Source organism: Polypterus senegalus, chromosome 1 (genome assembly GCF_016835505.1).
Source record: "Polypterus senegalus isolate Bchr_013 chromosome 1, ASM1683550v1, whole genome shotgun sequence".
In the NCBI taxonomy this organism is placed as follows: Eukaryota; Metazoa; Chordata; class Cladistia; order Polypteriformes; family Polypteridae; genus Polypterus; species Polypterus senegalus.
In genome coordinates, this window is record NC_053154.1 from 171,376,196 (window position 1) to 171,396,569 (window position 20,374).

The following is a 20,374-nucleotide window of genomic DNA, read 5'->3' on the forward strand; positions in this document are numbered from 1 at the left end:
TTGACTCATCTCAATCACTGCTATGCCTTTTCGGTTGGGTCCAGGAGTGGTACTGCTTACCACCGATGAGCCTGGAAGGCAAACCTCAGATGTTTGCGCATAACATAATGCTAATAATAAGTAAAGTTGTTGGCATATAATATTAAAATGATCTATTTGTTTACTATTTCAGCAGCACTGGGTACAAGGCAGGATAGAGCTCACCACTGGAGTAAATTTTGAATCTTTTTTTTTTTTTTCAAAACTATTACACTTATTTTTTTGATTTCTGGAGTAGAAGGAGCACAGAAGGAGACTTTATTCTGTGGTAAAGAAAGAAGAGCAGATTGAGTGCCCATCTGAAATGTATGCTAATATGCATGGAAACAAGTCGTTTACCATCCTAATAAGCTCATTAATCACAAACCTGTATAAAAATGCAGAATAGATGAGCCACTACCAGTAGCTTTCAAGGTTGATGCTTCACTTCACTTTATAGCTCAGCTTCACAAAAATAGCAGTTTGTTGTTCACTGTGGGCAGTGCTTGAAGTTGCTATTGGAGGCATTTCCATGGATGCAGTGGAAACAGAGCAGCCGAGTTGTAATACCTCTGTGCAGAGATGGAAGACCCCCTTTTAAAAGGGTTGCCTAATTCCCTGCCGAAGAAAGTGAAAAATACGAGATTCAGGAAGTCCATGAAGAGATGTGAATGGTATAAAAAAGCAGAACTCATAAATATATTTTAAAAAACCAACATGCTTTAGGAAAATATATACTGTCTTCAACATATCTCATGACATAGTAATTAATGCCATCTATCCACTCATCCATATCCTCCATTTCCTGGGAGTGTTCAGATAGGGCTGGAGGCTGTTTTGGAAATTATGAACACAACACTGACTGAAATGAAACCTTAGTCCTATATTATTTATTAGCAACATGGTTGTGCAGTGGTTAATGCTGCTGCCTCAAGTCTCCAGAGCTCTGGTTTTGAATCCTGATCCAATCATTGCAAATATGGCATTTACAGTATATGGTCTCCTTGTGTACTTGTGAGTTATTGCACTGGGTACTAGGACTTTACTCTGTCATCTCAGACACATAATGCACATACTGGTGAGGTTATTCAGCAGCCCTGTAATAGATTGTCCCTCTTCCCAGCTTTCATTGTTACCTTCTGCCTGATTCCCTGGCCTCAGAGACTCAGAACTGAATGAAGCAGTTTTAATTATATGTGAATGATTTTTTTTTTTACATATTTTGAACATCTCCCTATTTATAATAAAAAAAAATCCTGGGATGAGACGAGACTTTTTAGCCTTGGACGGGATGCGACTTTTTCAGTGAGATACTTTCATGTCCCACAAAATGAGATTTTGTGCCAATAGATTGAACTATGCTCGGGGCCGGAAATAAAAGACAAACAGTAGAAGACAAAGTAGAACATTGTAAAGAATTAAAAAACATTGGAGCGATTCACATGCAGAGCAGGTTAGAGATAACGAAAATACTGAAATTTGAAAGTCTCAAAAAAAAAATGATAGTAAAGATTGCATTAGCTCAAACAAAAGGAAATTATTACTTGGTGAAATAACAGAACAGTGAAAAAAGATTGAATATATTGTTCTAATTTAAACTTTACGTTGGAGACTTGTAGATCATCTAATTCGTGTTTCCATCAGGAAATAGTAGTGTTTCTTCCCAATGATGAGGCGTATCTGGGTGAATTAAAAGATTTGTTGTTTGGTGAAAGTGAAATCCACATACACAAGAGTGGCAGAGACGTGAAGTGGCGGCACATAGCGCAGGCCACAGTTGGCGAGCAAAGCCCATTAATTTTTCACAATCATTACTTACCTGTGCAGATATTTCCTTCAGCTTAGATGAATCCTCCATCCTTTGTACTCCCTGGATTATGATTCAGCTGGCTCCTGCTTATAAGTTAAGTTTTGTGCTTGCCTGACGTTAGCCTCGCAACAAAATATAGAATCATCTCATCATCATCCTTGCCGCTTGTGCTCCTGTCTGGGACATAGACTACCAATCAGCTCTCTTCACCCTTTTCGATCCTGAGCCAGTTTCTCTGGCTGTCCCCATGTTTAGCCAATCCTCCTCATATCTGCCTCCAGGTCATGATGCTAGGTGTTTTTGGTTGACTTCTCTTCCTCTTCCATTATGGGTTCCACTGGTTTTGAAGGATGTTGTTTCAAATGGGCTGCTGTTTATTTCATTGCCACAGGTCTTTGTTGCTGATCTTGTCTGGCAGGTGCATCTTTAGTATCCTTCTGAGGCAGGTGTTGATGAAAACTATCGTGGTGATGAATGTGGGTTTCGGCTCCATAAAGTAAGGCAGTCTTCATAATGGTGTTGAAGACTCTGACCTTGGTGTTGGTGTTGATTTCAGAGGATCTCCAAATGAACGAAAGTCACACTCACCTTGCTGATTTGGGTTCTAACATCTGCATCTGTCCAATCCTGTCTGTTGGTGACACTGCCAAGGTAGATAAAGTTGTCCACCTCTTCTAGAGCCTTTCCTTCCAGCATGATGGGCAGTGCATTGGTTGTATTGACCTTTAGCACCTTACTCTTACCTCTGTTGATGTGGAGGCCCAGATTTGCTGAGGTGTCTGCTATGATACTGATCTTTTCCTGCATATGTTTTTTGGGAATGTTACAGAAGGACCAGGTCATCCACAAAGTTGATGTCATCCAGCTGTGTCCAGAGTGTCCACTGGATGCCATTTTGTTTCTGATCTGTGGATGACTTTATGACCCAATCTATTATCTGCAGGAAGAAGAAGGGCAATAGAAGACAACCTTGCCACACTCCTGTTCGTACTTGAAAGGCATCTTTGAAAGGCTGTCTCTTTTTTCAACAGCTTTTGCAGCACTTAGAACTTGTTGGAGTGAGTGATGTTGAATTCTTCATGTTTGTTGGTGTCCTTCAGCAGGGTGGTATTATATTGCTGTTATTGGCTGGGACCTCCAGGCCAATTCTTTAACTTGAGCTTAAACTGTTCTACAATGAGATGATGCTCTGAAGCAACATCTGCTCCATGCTTGACGCATACTGTACATCCTGAAGAGATCTCCGGGACTTCCTCCCGATGCACACATGGTCAATCTGGTTCTCCATCAACAGGTCTGTTGATGCCCAATTCACCCTGTGTACCCTTCTGGGAAGAAATAAGTTCCCTCCGATGATCAGGTTGCTTGTGGCACATAGGTCTGTGAATTGTCGTTCATCTCACCTAAACCTTGCTGCCCTTTGATCTCATCATAACCCTTGTAGTAGCTGCCAATCTTGGCATTAAAGTCACCCATAACAATGTTTTGCTTGGTTCGGTCTTGGATGATAGTCAGCATTCTCTTGTAGAAATCATCCTTCTCTTCCTCAGCACTGTCATCCATTGGGGTGTAGCACTGGATCACGTACTAATTAATCCTCCTCTTCTTTGTGCAGAAAGAGGCTATCATGATCCATGGGCTGTGTGTCTAGCACCTAAACAGTGCTCCCAATGCTGTCTTGAACAGCATCAGGGCCACAACCTGAGTGTGTGGCTTGTCTTCCTGCTGGTGTCCTGAGAACAGTAGCGACTCTCCAAAGGTGAGCTGTCTCTGGCCGGAACCAGTCTATCTTGACTTGCTGATTCCCAGAATGGTGAGGTTAAATTTTCTCATCTCTGCAGCCACTTGCGTTGTTTTGCTGGTTTCACAAAACTGTTCGTGCATTCCACATTCAGATGGCGGTGGTGGTCCTGGTGGAAATGATGGTTGTCTGGTTGTCAGTTTCATGTTTCCAAAGTATCACAAGCTTGCCCCTTTTTTTGACAGTCAATAAAATGCTGACTGACAGAGTTGGTGCCCATGCACAAGGTTTACAGGTACGGCAAGGTCAGCAGCAGTCTTGAGTATTTTTTTTCCTATTCTGTCATGGCAAGTCAGTCTTATTTATGAGGTCCAAAACACCCACTTTCCTCATTCCTTGTTGCTGCATTATATACACTGTACATCTGGGAGAAAACTCATTGCTTGTTAGCTCTCATCCACACAAATCAAGCCCCTACACTTATAAGACCCTGTTTGATTTTGTAAGGGCAAATTGCAGACTGGTTGGACTGAGTTGGTGTAATGTCAGATTACAGGACTGGCCATCATAGGCACGTGCCATTGACTGGCTCAATTCCCTATGATTATGTAAATGAAATCCACAACTGAAAATCATTGGAAAATTCAAGTGATGTGACTTGTCTGAACAAGATCAAGTGTCTTCTTAAATTGTACATTTTTTTGTCTTTCTTGCACTTACAGTTTACAGTTTATGAGTTTCTAAGGGGACTTGAAATTATATACATTAACACAGTCACAGATTCACCACAGCATTGTTCAGTTGTCTGAACTTTATGTGATGTTTATTCTGTTAGTTTTGATAGAGTACATATTTTGCTTCTTAAAGGAAACCGATGTTAAGAGTCTAACTGGAATAATAAGGCTTCCCTACTTTTCTGCATATTTTTTTATTTATGTCATTATCTGTTTACATAGCACATTTCATAATGAACACCATTTGATGGCTGTGTGTGTGCATCAATCAATGTTTACTTCAAAATGTTGCATTCTACTGCTGAAACAAAAGCTGATACATTAGAAAGTCACGCTTTCAACTGGTGCCCACCCAGACAGTCCAGAATTTAAAGCAGGGATCATTCTTGTACAATAACACACACTCTCGGATTGGCCCATTAACCTAAAGCACATGTCTATGGAAGGTTTAAGACAACTGCACATAAACATGAGTCAAACACCCAAACTGTGCACAGACATAGAACAGGATTCAAAACCTGGGATCTAGAGGCATGAAGCAGCCACACTTACTACTACATAACAATGCCTTTCACTGATGACCATTATAATGAAAAACATGATAACGTTTTCTAGTGTAACATTTGTTATAAAAAAAAAAAAACTGAATTAGAATAGTCACCATATTGTTTTAAAACAGTGGTAGACTTCCATCTCTAGGAAAATTTAAATGGTAGGAATCATTGACAGACAACCACTCAGCAGTGGAAAAAAGAAAAAAAAAACCTTGTAACATAGATTTTTTTTTGTTTTATTCCAGGTAATTCAAGGCAAAGAGATTCAAAAGGTTAGTGAGAAATTAGGAGGAAGTGGTTCAGGACAGAAGTCTTTAGAAGCCAGCGGGGACTGCGATGATGAAGATGGATGCTTTGGATCTGGAGAAGCAGAAATTGTATCTAACAGAAACAGTAAGCTTTTTTCAATTTGCATATTTATTTGTATATATTCTCTTGCATTAAACACATTTTTATACTACCTAGATAATTATAAAGGCAGGTTATTCAAACCTTGAATTTTAGAGACTAAAAGGCAACTTTATGATATACAGTACATTGGTAATATATGTGCTTGATTTTTGTGAGTTTCCCAAAATACTTCTTAATCAGCTGCTTTGCAAGTGAGAATAAAGTACTACTTTGTTAACCCCACCCCGAAGTCACCTAATAAAGCATCATAAGTCAATTAAGAGACAATCAATAGACAATAGTTTCGTTATGTGGTGACATTTTTGGGGTTATAGTAATATGAAGTAAATGTGTGTAAAGTACTATGAGGTAAACATCCATCCATCCATTGTCTAACCCGCTGAATCCGAATAGGGTCACGGGGGTCTGCTGGAGCCAATCCCAGCCAACACAGGGCACAAGGCAGGAACCAATCCTGGGCAGGGTGCCAACCCACCACAGGAGGTAAACATGACATTGTAATTTAATAACCAATTAAGCCAAAGCATATAGCTGAGTGCCAAATTTCCGATTGTTTCTAAAATGTATGCAAAAGAATCAACATACCCAAACTTTAATAGTAGACGAACCCTTCTAAAGAAAGGCTTGTTCATCTTTTAGATGATAACACTGCGTGTTGCTTACTAAAGTACTTCATAGCGAAAAGAAAAATGTGTGGTGAAACAGTGAATAGAATAAATAGGTGCACATAACAGTCTCCCTTTAGTCTGTTTAATGACACAAAGACACCACCAGGCAGAAATTTGTGAATTGCTTATGTAAATATTTAATTTACATCATTTTCTATTTCTTCCTTAATTCTTAAATGAAGATGAGTAAATAAATTTCATTATGTATTAAAAAATTCTCACATTCCTTCAGGCTGTGAATAGTGTTCTTATATCTCAAATGTGTAGGGAATAACTCAAGTACAATGAGATGCAAACAAAGTCTTCTAATTAGAGACCAATGAACAACACAAAATATGATTATTTAAAACTGGTAATTGTGAATGCCTGCCTAGTCTGACGCGCCAGTCCGATATATACACTCTGCTCAAGAAAGAAGGAGTTTTGACATTTTCATAGCACATTCCTTTTTCCTTGTCCTCACTGGGCACGGGATTTCTTGCTCTCACAGATATGTGAAAAACAAGCAGGGGTTCAAAAAAAAGTCCAAAGGTTTTGCCACCGTAACAGAAATTGAAAATTTAGAAAGAAAAATATTGCTCAAAAACCAAAGTAACAAAATAAGACATCAAAAAAGACAAAACTTCAAGGAAATATATATATTTTTATCCAAATATTTGGATCATGTTTTATAGGTGGAACATGACGCCACACGTTACATGATTTGAATCATGTGGCTGGCAATAACCATCGGAGCTATATACAGAATGGTGATGCCAAGGCATTAAAAAATATGCATTCTGTTCCAAAACAGGATTGTGATAAGTTAAAATAATAAATAATATAATTGTTTTGATTTAAAACAGTATTTAAATACTCCAAAAGCCCCAGAGAATCACAACAACTGCACTACAGTTCCAATTCATCAGGGGCCTCATGTATAAACGGTGCGTACGCACAGAAATGTTGCGTAAGAACTTTTCCACGTTCAAATCGCGATGTATAAAACCTACACTTGGCGTAAAGCCACGCACTTTTCCACGGTACCTCATGCCTTGTCGTACGCAAGTTCTCCGCTCGGTTTTGCAAACTGGCGGCACCCAGCGTCAAAGCAATGGTACTGTTCTTGTGTGATTACTCATTATTTTCATGACGCGGCTTTATAAATACACAGAAACTAACCGCATATTGTTTATTAGTGTAATGCATCTGATTGTAATTAACTCGTAACAATATAATGGTCCAGGGAACAGCCATAGCATTCCAAATACCAGAACTGCTTTAGTGTTGTTACTCTCACTTCTCCTTCTTCTTCTTCTTCTTCTTCTTCTTCTTCTTCTTCTTTCAGCTCCTCCCGTTAGGAGTTGCCACAGCGGATCATCTTTTTCCATATTACTCTCACTGCACGACTCGGAGTATTTATATCACTGTATCTGAGTGTGAATCACAGCAGCAGCTGATCGGAAAGAGAATTATCGGTATACAGCTTTAAGGACACGCTGTCTCAGCCACTGCAAAACGTTTTAAAGCCTTTCCTGTACAGACCTCGCGGTTCAGAAACAGTTTAATCCCAAGAACTTTAAATGCACTCAATCAATTGCTCCTTGTAGAACTGTTTGTACTTATAAGTACAATCACCACACTGTAAACTTGCACTACAGTTATAATATCTCACAACCTGGGCCACTTTATAAAACGCGTATTTACATATGATGACGATATCATTTTTAAGGTGAAATGCAGCAAAATATGTTTGTTAAATTATACACATAAAACTTTAACTGTCATGAAGGATAGAATAATTAAACATGTACTACGAAGATATTTCAATGTTCTTTAAACGTTTTGAAGAATCGGCGCTAAGCTTACAGATGGCTTAACGTCTATTACAGAGCTGATTGTATGGCGATCAGTTACTTGGGGAAAGAAAAGCAAGGACTCTTGGGGCGGCCACGCCAATATATATTGAATATAAAACAGAAAGAGAAAATAACAACACAGCTAAAAACGCAGTGACAAATTTCGACAAAAGATAAATGCTTGTCATGAGCACGAGGCTGCCGTGCAGTGTCCGCAACGGACGTGGCCATCCACCGTGATAAGCTACCTTACTGACATTGGCCGACGAAGGAGCCACCAATTCTTCCTCTGCCCAGTGCCACCACAAGCCTAGAGCCGCCCCTGAGTACTGCTGCAATAAATTATTTCATCGAAGTGAAACACATGTTTAATAATGTGCTTTAGCTCCTATCATCATGAAAATGACATCACGTATACATCTCAGTATTTTAGTTATTCAGAGAGCTGAAATATCATGAATGTAATGGACTCTGTGTCCAGTTGGAGGAAGAGAGCCAGTTTAAGAAGCAAGTAGTGATTCACACACATAGATCACATACGAGTAGAAGATCAAATACAAAACAAAGCATTTAACGTGCTACTTTAATTACGATGTGATTTGAGAAACTGGTTAATTAAACGATTTTAAGATGAAGTTTATAATGTTCTACTAAATGACAAAATAAGCTACGTGATTAAAGTGGAAATGTCGAGATTGAAGTTGACATTTCGTTCTTTTTCCCCATCGTGTGCCTTTTTTCTCTGTACCCTAGTAAACTTTCATATGACACTCAGACAGTGGGCTTACAACTCTTCTTTTCACGGCAACTTTGATATGTGACTTCTTTTTTATTTCCGGCACTGTGCGATTTTGTGAATGTGAGCTTTCAAGTTTCTCCAACACGCTATGTCACTCGATCAACTTCATTTTGTTGATTATACCACGGTTTATTTGAACAAATAGTATGTTTTTCCTTTGCCTCCACTTGGTATTCGCTGAAATTCTTATATTTTCCCCGTGTTTTTCCCATTGTCTTTTCACAGAAGGCTGCGCTTAAGGGCGATTTATATTGATTTGCATATTCAAATAGGCGTAATTCTGGGAGGATTTGGGGCGTTACATAATGCGCGTGCACGAGCGTTAGTTTTCACGCTGATCGGGATTTATGTAACGGAAGAACGTGGAAGTTGGAGTACGCACAGATTCCTGCATCTGGATTTTTCTGTGCGTAAACACATTTCGGCTTTTGTGTTTACGCCATGTTATAGTGCGAGTTCTACGCACGGCGTTATACATGAGGCCCCAGGTCTTTCTAGGTTGCGCACTGATATGATAAGAGGTACATACAAGCAATACACTGGAATAACCAAATTAAAATTTTAGAAACTCAGTCTGTACAGAAGAGTAGATGAATATCTAGATATGCCTCTATCGGTTTTCAGTAAATATAAATCTGGAGATGTCATGACCAGGGAATTACTATGGTGCTTTAGTTAGCCCTGCTGCCTTATAGCTTTAAGAGACTTGGCTTTAAATCCCCATTCAGCCACTGTCTGTGTGAAGACTGCATGTTGTCCATGTATTTGCCTGAATTTTTCTCTAGAAGCCCACTCGCTTGCAGGTAGGAAGACAGGCTTCAGAGGGAGAAAGGCAGAGTCAGAATCAAGAGATCTTATAAGGACTGCTTTCTGGGGTACTTTCCAGAGGTCAGGATTGTAAAACCGATCTATCAGACAGGGAGGATTTCAAAGTCCATTTAGGGAGCTTCAGAGAGTCAGCAGCAAGGCATTGTATCTGTTTACATTTATTTTATTATATTTGCCTTGTAACTCATGTTTTTTGCATTTTTGTGGGTTATTTTTTTTGATGAAAGCACCATTTTGTTCAGCTTTTGCATTCTTAGACTTTAGTTTGTGCTCAAAGTGCTACTTCCTGTGTGGCTGATTTAATCGTTAATTTCATGCCATCATCACATGCCGTTTTGTTTTTGGTTTTTCAGTGGAAATTACTATTTTGTATATTGTTTTTCATTGATACCACAATACCGTTTAGAGTGACAATGCCCATTGCTAATTACACTTCCTAAAGGCGTATGAGAGGTGATATTGTCACATATTTTGTTGTCCTGGATTTAGCTTAGTTGGTCTCCTTTGGACATTTTCTAGCACTGCCACGTCTTTTTGTGTAGCCTGAAGACCAAAACTGCACACTGTATGCCAAGTGAAGACTTACAATTTGTTATAAAGTTTAAGTATAACCCTCTCTTTAAATGTACTGTACAAAGTGTGTTAATAACCTAACACCACTGATTAATCACTTCTGTGTACTGTCTGGATTTAGATAGTGAAGAGTTCACTCTGAGTCCTAGAACCTTCTTAGAAAGTCCACCTTTAAATTCCAGACCGTTTATTGTGTGTTCAAATCTATCCTTTTTACCTTTCTATATGCAATACCTTTTATTAACAGTACTCACATCAAATTTCATCTGCCACAAATCTGCCCAAGCCTGTATTCTGTCCAGGTCAGTGTGAAGTGATTCACTTAATTAGAAATGATTTGTGATTCGATATATTTGGGCATCATCTGTAAAGTTAACTCCCTTGTTATTTATGCTCCTATCATGATCATTTATATACAGTAAAAACAGCAGTGGACCCAGCACTGGTAGTCGAAGGACATTCCTTCTCCTTTGCAATTCTGAAAAAGTCCCTTGTTCTAGAACCCTTTGGTTCCAGTGTTTAAGCCAAGTTTGTTAAAGATTTGTAAGGAATGTAATCATTTTTATACTACTGCTTGCATGCTAAGTGACATAGATCTGAAATAGTGGTGTCATGTGAAACATTGCCATCGGTCACATAACTGACAACTGATGTTGTTGTCAGCAACAGAAAGGTACAAACTGGTGGTGTCCTTAAAACAAATGAAAACCAAAATGAAAAATAAACTGGTAAATTTAATAAACAATGGAAAATAACAAGAACAGAGAAAACGATTACGTAAAACAATAAAAGCATATGTTCAAAAAAACCTTCACAGCACTTGATAAGGATTGCTTATTAGTTCTGTGCCATATACATTATTATTCGATGCATTTTTACAAAAATAACATTGCAATACATTTAAGAACCAAAGTGTTGTCAAAGCTTGGCTTTTGGTCAGAGATAATACAAAATGCAAGGTCACAACATCCCTGAAACTATGCTAACCAAAGAAGTCATCTTCATTTTGAACTTTCTTGACTTAAAATTTAGGTTTGCCAAATGGGGCCATTATTTTGAAAAAGAAATATATGAGAGAAACAACAAGCAGAATTACACAACAGGGGAGTGCTTTTGGCTGACAGAGTTAGCACAGAGTATGAGAGAGTGAGACAAAAGGCCAAGCCCAATAAAACTGCAATATCAAGGGTGAAGGTGAAGCTGCAGTGATGCTTGTGGGAAATGGACACTGTCATTAGGTAACAAGACACTGTTGAATGATGCTGAGAGGAGAGAAGTAAAATCTAATATTCATATGAATATCTACAGTTTGTTATGGGGTTTCTGGTTTATTATTACTTTTATTGGACATTTGTGTTTGGAGCATCTGCTTACTTTTGTTTTATCTGGTCATTTGTAGTACTGTTTTGCTTCTGCTTGATATCATCAATCTTATATTTTTTTAAATCGTTATACAGTACTAGTGTCTTTGTAACATAATCATGATCACAACAGTATATAGCATAAAAGCACTTTTCTATTAAATGAGCACTGCCTGACCTTGTTGTACTTAAATAAGCCTAGTAAGTCAATAATTTGTCAAAATTAAGGCAAATACTAAACATGTCCTGTAAAATAAATGTGTTTTTACTCAACAAGTTCCATAAATCAGAGCTCCCAAAGAAGGTAAGGAGTACATTAGTTGATTAAGATAGCAGTAGAACTGGTTTGATTAATTCCTATCAGTTTTTCTAATAGGTTCGATGAAATATCATGTTGTTAGGGATCATTAGAGTCATGCTAATGTTCTTTGAATCATGAAGATTTATATAATAACCCTTTAAATGCAGTGATCACGGTAAATTATCAGACTGAAAAGGAAGAGATAATTCTAGATTGAAAAAGATCCCTATAACAACATCCAGCATAGCTGTCCTGTCATTTAACAGCTAATAATGTTTTGACGAGAAGAAGCTGCATGTATCTGGATTCATCTCTCCACAGAACAGCTGCTTGTAGCCTGACAGCTCATGCTGTGCTCCTGGTAGCTGAAAAAAATGTTTAATTTCTGTTTGGTATCACTGAAATGTTTGGAATCGTCACATTACACATGGAGGGAGTTCTACATACTGTATTTTTACGACTTCAACAAATTAAATTTGTCTGGACAACAGCATAATTTCACAGCTGCTATTTAGAAGGCTAACTCTATTTAGTGTAATTATTTGGTTCAATTTGATTTTGTGTAATGTATATATTATTGTCATGTTAGTACATTAAGGTATACATTTTAAAATGTACAACTACAATCAGGCTAATTACTGTATTTGGTCCAATTTCATTTGTATATATTATTGTAATGTTAGTGGAGTAAGATATAACATATTAGCTTGGGTTTTAAAGTTTATTTCTGGACAAATTTAGTCATCACAATAAAAGAGATGAAAGTGGCTAGCAAACAAAAACATGCTTTTAAATCTGAAGATGCAGTTGGGATCCATGGAGTGTGTTCAAGTGGGCCTGCAATGGATTGGTGCCCACATCCACAGCCTTATGCTTAATGTTTGTTCCCCGTGACCCATGTATTAAGCAGATTTAAGAGTGTGATGTCCTGTATCTGAGTTCTCATTGATATCAGACTCTTTAATCATATGTTGTTTTTTTGTACCATATATGACAGCAGTATTTATGGTAAGCATGTTGGTTTGACTGAACATTATGTTTTGCTTTATTTACATGTGAGCTTGTCAATGGAAAATGCACTGTATAAAAATAAATGGAATGCAATTAATTTGAATACTTAAAATACATACAAGTTAGAAATTTCGTGTACCCCATACATGTGATGATGATCCTTGAGACCTATAAAATGAAATATTTTAAATGTCTTTAGATCACCGAGTATTGTGCACTATGTATTAAGTACCTGTAACGGCGTGCTTCACAATAACGTGCAGTGAATACACTTGACTTGAGCATTCATAGTTTTCCTACTCTTTCTCTGCAGGTTTAGCATCAGTTTGCTCAGATGTTGATGCGCTTGCTGCTTCATGAGCAGCTCTTCGTTTCTCCACCCTAACAGCCCGCTTCTTCTATTCTTTCATCAGCATCGTTTCATGTTAAAACTGATTAACTTACTGTTTGTGTTACAATTACTTAACACAGCTACAGTTACAGCTTTAATTTTTCACTTAAGCTGGCACTGAAGTCTTCAATCTGTCTCAAGAATGATTTTGAGATATGAAGAGGTAGGGGAACTGATGGCGAAGGTGGTAGGGATAAGAAAGGTGCTTGTACGCATGCGCAGCACGGCCGCCCTGCTGGCCATTGCCGACAGTTGATTCTGCAATAAAATAAAATTTATATAAAAAGAGGAATAACCTTGGAGCTCAATCATCACCCCGAAAGCAGATAGTAGATGTCACATAGTATATGTGTACCAAATTTCAGGTCAATAGGTCAAACGGTTTGCGAGCTTCAGGTGATTTAAAATCCTGGACAGACAAATAAAGAGCCACGGAAACGTATTATATATAAAGATTTGGCAGCGAGTATTTACATCCTCACACACTATGTGTATGTGTGTGTGAGAAGTCAAAAACAATTGAAGTGACCATTTTCATAGTAATTATTACTGCTTTTATTGTTAATAACCTAAAGTGCATGACTGTGTGGTATTTTACACTGCAGACTTTATTTCCTTTTGGAAGTACAGTTGCTGTTTCTTCTCTTTGTACAAGGTGATGCAGTTGATAACAGTCTGAGACTGAGACACTTTTGACTTCAACGCTATGTCATATCAGTGATATACGTTTCTACTATTTTTAATATTATACATTCAGATTCAACTGCTAGCCTCCAGTCTTATCAGTGTATCAGCAAATGCGTTTATTGGAAAGAGACAGATATATCATCACAAAAACAGAGCCAGTGCTAACGGCAAACTATCAAACAACTTTGCGAATGTCTTTGATTGTCTTTGACGACATCCCATCTGATTAGGGACCTTTATTTATTAGTCCAGCTATTGCTGCAAAAAAGACTAACTACTCCCTTTCATTTTCTCAATCTGAAAACAAATAGCCATCCATCATGACATTTTGAATCTGCAGTTTCCAATGTTGGATTACAGGGAGTGGGAGCATAAGACTTAAAATGGGAAATCATTGTGCCATGGGGGCTAGTCTAAAATCATTTAAACATTTTAAGTTTAAATAATGTGTATTGTAATCTAAGCTTAGTATGATTTTGAAGCCTTTCTCTAATAATCAGGTTTAGTTATAGTGCCATGACATCAGCTGTGTGGCAACCCACCATTGCAAAGTTCAACAAAACAAGACATTGACTGCATGAGCTTGTTGCTTCTGGACACAAAGACATGTTATTTGTTGCATAATCCAGCAGTAGATGTTGACTTATATTTAAGCTAGAAACATTGTAATGTGACTACATTTCAATTCTTTATAACAACAAGAAACATATATTAAATAAATTGACATGTATCAAACTGGAAAGCACTGTGATTAAGTGGTTAATGCTGCCTAACAGATTCAGTGTCCTGGGGCCTCATGTATAAACAGTTCGTATGCACTAAAATGTTGCATACATCCATTTCAATGCTCACTTCAAGATGTATAAAAACTAAACTTGGTGTAAAGCGACGCACATTCTCATGCCAGCCTTACCCTGTGCGTACGTAGGTTTCCACTTGATTTTGCAAACTGGTGGCACCCAGCATCAAAGCAGCGCTACTATTCCTTGTGTGGTTTCCCATTCTTTTTTAGATTCACATCCTTAACATGGCTTTATCAAATATATTGAAATTAACCGAATATTATTTATAAATTTAAGGCATCTGATTGTAATCACCCTGTAACAATATAATGGGCAAATTTTTCCAAATACCATAGCTGCTTTAGCATCGTTACTGTCAGTGCACCGTTCAGAATATTTTAACCCACTATATCCGAGTGTGGAATCACAGCTGTACAGCAGCTGATTGGAGATCTCTACGGCGGGCTGTGTCAAGACCGCAAAGGATTATCGGGATGCAGCATCTATCCTGGAGAACATTTATAGCACACGCTGCCTCATCCATGCGCCATCTATTTGAGCTTCTCCCATTTGGCAAACGCTTCAGAGCCTTTCCTGAATGAACCTTGAGGTTCAGAAACAGTTTCATCCTAAGAGCTATAAACACACTCAATCAGTCCATCAAGTGATCCTGGTAGAACTATTTGTACTTAGAATACTCATTGCAAACTTGTACTACAGTTGTAATATTGCACAACCTAAGCCACATTATGACCCATTTGCACTATTTGTACATGTATATTGTACTTATGCTTTCATATTGCATATTTTTCATTGTTTTTATTGTATTATTATTATTTTATCATTTTATATAGAAAATAAGTTAATGGAGGATTTGCATATTGAATCTCAATGTACCATACAATACACTGTACTATAATTTGAATACATTGGTCTGAGAAGTTGGTAAAACACATAATGGACACAATCAGTAAAAACATCAATCTTCTTTAATTACATTTGATTCTGAAGGCAATAAATCACTTAACCATTGACTAGAAATTGTAATCTAAATTTTATAGAATAAATCAGCATACAGTACTAACGCCATAATGTTTGTGTGGCTATATGACAGCTTTATTATGAAAATATATATGTATTGCAAGGTTGTTGAGGGGGAAACTTTTTGGAGATATAAACCTCAAATAACCTGTACCCTGGAAATAGCTGTGTGGACTTTGTTGATACTTTCTGTGTCTCCCTGGGTTTGTTCTCACATGCTCTGATTTTATCACACATCCAAAAAGCATGCATGGGGGGGAGTGGTCACTCTAAAATGCCCCCTATGAGTAAGTGTGAGTATGGCCAGCTGTGTGCCCTACTATGGACTTCTGACCTATCCAAGGCTGTCTCTTATGGATTCATATAACTGAAATTTTGAACAAAACTGTCTGAGTACAGTTTGTAGATGTCTAAGTGGGGTTTCTTTCCTCAAGGATGTGTAGTTTGAGTGGACTGGTGACTTTAAATTAGCTGAGTAGTAACTGTATTCCACAATTGGCTGGCACCCCACTCAAGAGTTGTTATTGCTATCCTGGATCTAGGTTTCCTGTAATGTAGTATATAGGTTTGAAAATAGATGAATTCTTACAAAAGTAAACAGACATTAAAGCCAACATGATCAAAATGTTTAAAATTATGAATGGAATTAGTATTGTGGATTTCAGCTGTTATTATTATTCAACAAAAACTATGGAGGGCATAGTTGGAAATTAGTTAAGGGCAGAATTTGCATGAAGTTTTTCTTCAAACAGAGAACCACAGACACATGGAATACATTTTCAAGTAGTGTGGTGCAGAGTAGGATTTTAGAGACCTTCAAATCTCAACTAGATGTTATTTATGGACAATTCAGGTGAATAGGATGGATCAGCTTAAGGGGTTGCATGGCCTGTTCTTGTCACAAGTGTTCTAATGTTCTAACTAAAATTTTACATATTTGAAAAACAAATAATTACATGTCTAATACAAATCCAAAAACATATTAACTAAAACTTTAGCATTTATGTGTAAATTAAAACTTATGCTATATTATATTTCAGTTTAAAGTGATATAACTTTATTTTTTAAAAAATTCATTATACTAAATAATGTACCAATATTTTTACATTATGCTTGTTCGTGCCCTACAAGTTTAATTAATATGTACATCAGACTCTTTTGAAATAACCAACTTCTGTGTGAAAACTGACTGATGTAAATTAGAAATTATTTAGCAGGATGTCTTAAATATTGATAAACTAAATATCAATAAACCACCCTATTCAGTCAGTACACTCTGTTACAATTCAATAATAATTTCTACCATCAACAAATCTAATTTAAAGGTACTTTTAGGGATGGTGCAGTGATTAGTGCTCTTCCTCACAGATCTTGCATCTTGGGTTCAGGTCATGTACCAGCTATTGTCTGTATTTGCAAGTTCTCCCCATTTTATGTTTTGGGTTATTTTTTCTGTGTACTTTATTTTCTCTGACACCCCCAAATATATGCATATCACCTATTTATGACTTCAGACTGACTTTGTGTGGGAGTGTGTGAGAGGGCACTGCAATGGACGGATGCCATATGCAGGGCTGGATCCTACCTTGTTCCATGAAAGGCCCTAGTCCTTGGCACTGTCTATGTTGGACACTGGATGTAATGTCCCCTATTATCCTTAAATTGACCCACCAATTCAATTGCGATGCTAAAAGAAAGTCACATTGGTAACACTGAGTTGTAAAGTTCTTCCTAGATATAACTATATGTTACTACAGTCTTCTTTTAAAGGTGGATCTATACCTGACACATAAGTCATAATCCTTCCAAAGCAGCCTGATGATCCATAGGCATATACATTTAATGTTAGTCTCTGAAATAAACTGACTATCTCAGTATAATCACTAAATTTGAAGCAATCAAAACATAATAATCATCTTTCAATAAAGACCAATTATTCATGTTTACTGTATGCACATCAGTGTCAGTGGAGAATGCAACATCATCATCTGCTCAATGCACAATGACAGAGTTTTTCAAACATGAAGCCAACTACAGAGAGCTATTTAACAAGCCAGATGTGAATGTGAGAAGTGTCATCAATCAATTCAGAGATAGCCGTGTACAATGGAGGATGTTGTTATTTTAACATCAGTTTTAATGTGAGCTCATTTAGGAAACACATATATTTTAACTGAATTAAATCTGCCTTTAGCAATGTATTCAAAGTTTAGGGAAGCAATCATGTTGTCCTGTTGGTCATGAAGTTTAATTTTGCTACATAACTGTTTTCTATGTTACTTCAGTTTGCCAATTTTTATTATTGTTATTTTAAGTTTCATAGCTGCTTTATAGAAAATTAAACCCTATAAATACAAGGTTCAAGTAAAGAATTTGCATTGATCTTGATATTCCGAACAATACACATATCTGCTATATAATAAAACGTGTCTGTGTGTGTGTGTCAGGTTTCTCCAAGCATTTTGATTGGTCAGTTTAGCTTTGGTGTGATTGGTCAATTTGGTTTTGGTGATGCAATTGAAAGAGGAAGTGCAAATGTGTGAGAAATACAAGGGATGTTTAAAGGTATAACAGGAACGCCAAAGGTTGCCTTCAAAGACAGAAAGCGTAAAAGCAGACAGGACGTGACCAAGGTGCTTTGAAATAACAGCATGTGAGAAGCAGGCTTTATGGGAATGTGCTTGATACAAGGAGCACCGGTCAAGAGAAGTTCAGACACACGAGGATGCAGAGGAAAGGCGCTGAAGGTACACATAGTGCAAGAGAATTCAGATTTTTAAAGTTTATTCTATTACCTGTTCTCTAAAATTAAAAAACTGTAAAAACAGAAAAAACTTCAAAACTAACCTCAGTGCCTTTCAATATGTATTCAAAACCTCCATTTTGTTGCCTGTCACAGATCTGGCTTCTCAAACATGTCCGAGTTTTACATTTACATTTTTTGTTTGAATAAAAGCATTATTACAGTCTTTTATTACAGAATCTTTTGATAACAATGACTAATATCTGAACATAAGTAATAAGTGTAATAAGTGACCACACCAAGTGTTTATGATGACTCTCTCGACCCTGAGTTGCATTAAGTGGCTTTGAGAATGTTATGTTGTGATGCTTTTAGCCAGTCTACTGTATATGTTATAAGCACAATCAACTTCTTTCCATTTGCTCTTTTGCCACCCACTGTATGTGTCATTTTTGTACACTTATTGGCTCAAGCCTTCTTTGTACATGTGCATGTATTTTTAACATTTGTTGACAGATGAGGGCTTGTCAGTTACAATTGTAGAGCTTTTATACAAATGTTCTCTTATCCTCAGCATGCAGGTCTTGTTTGCGTTTTTGTCCTGGAAGGACACACATTGAACATACTGGACAATAAGATGCAAGAACGGGGTTGTTTCCACAAAACTTCAAGCAGGCAAATTTTTCCTCTTGTCTTAGTCAAAGACTTATTCTTTTTTTTAGTGGGAGGGAAAGCTGAGAATTAAAGACTCTCTGTTAATTGAAAATACGTCGGGTGGTGAATATTAAGAGGAAAGTATTATTCTGTGGTTTCTTAGCAACTTAAGTCAGCATAACTACAAAGAGAGAGGACATAGGAAAGGGTTATGGGAAATAAGACAGTCGTGAAGGCCATGAACATAGTCTGCCATACTAAAGTGAAATTAGCATTGGAGGACAATGTTTTAAACTAATTTGCTCTACTGGGCTCAAATTGAAAGAGATTCCTGCTTACTTAGAGACGTTACCATGCAGAGGATCAGCTAGCCTATGGATAGTCCAGATCCCGCTGCTTTTCTTTTCCCTTCTTTCTTTTTTTTTCAGTGAATTGCAAAATTAATGTCTTGTAGAATCAAAATATTACCAGCTTAAGATATTTTGGTGCAGATCTTCCAGTCTGCTGTGACTATACCCATAATTGTTTTTCAGCCTCTTCAAGTGAAATGCTAGATAAGCTTGGTTCCTTAGTGTTCTATAGGCTTAGAAAAAAATCCAGTTGCTTCACGTCCTGCCTGCCAATGAGCCGTGAAATCTGCTGGCTGCCCTGAGTGGCCACTAGGTGCTGCCCAAGCCTATCATTCTTTGTAGCCTTGTGTGAAAAGATGCCTTCCATTCAGAAAAGGTGCAGTTTGTTTAAAAGTCTGAGAGACAAACAGGAAAATGTATGGTCAACATTCTTCCATTTTTGGATTGTGCCGTATTTATAGTGAAGATGCTCAGCACGGTGCTTTTTGTTCTGTTGATTTTAGGCTTAACACTTACTCAACATATAACACATAAAACATGTAACATGTTTTAAAGAGTTACATGGTTCTGTCCTTGCAGCTATAATGAATGCCAGCCCCCACAACCCTGAAAGAGGTTAAAAGGGCCTGAAGGTGGATAGATGAATGAATCAGAGCCCAGCCATATTGGGTGTAAAGAAAAATGCCTTTCATTCACATCATCGCAGTGTCCTGTGATGAAAAAGGTGCAATTCCTTTAAAAGTCTGAGAGCCACACAAGAAAACATATGGTCTACATGCTTCCATGTTTGGACTGTGTCTTGTTTATAGTCAGGTTCTGAAGATGCTCAGCATGGTACTTGGTGTTCTGTCAATTTTGGCTTAACATTTATTCAAAATATATAACACATAAAACATGTACTATCGTTTAAACAGATAAATGGTTCCGTCCCTTCAGGTAGGATAAATGCCAGCTCCCCCACAACCCTGAAAAAGGTTAAATGAGTCTGAAAATGGATAGATGAATGAATCAGAGTCTAGCCATATAGTGTGTAAAGAAGAATGAGCCTTTGGTCCATCACAGGGCATCCCCATATAGAA

At 37.4% G+C, this 20,374-nt stretch overlaps 1 protein-coding gene across 3 annotated transcripts in view; it reads left to right on the forward strand.

The window, feature by feature from the left end:
* LOC120535224 (glypican-5-like) overlaps positions 1 to 20,374 on the forward strand; it is a 327,258-nt gene that overhangs the window by 230,599 nt on the left and 76,285 nt on the right. For all 3 annotated transcript variants that reach the window (XM_039762929.1, XM_039762946.1, XM_039762938.1), the window contains one exon: positions 5,103 to 5,250. In XM_039762929.1, coding sequence (XP_039618863.1) covers positions 5,103 to 5,250 — 148 coding nt within the window. The remainder of the gene's footprint in view (positions 1 to 5,102; positions 5,251 to 20,374) is intronic.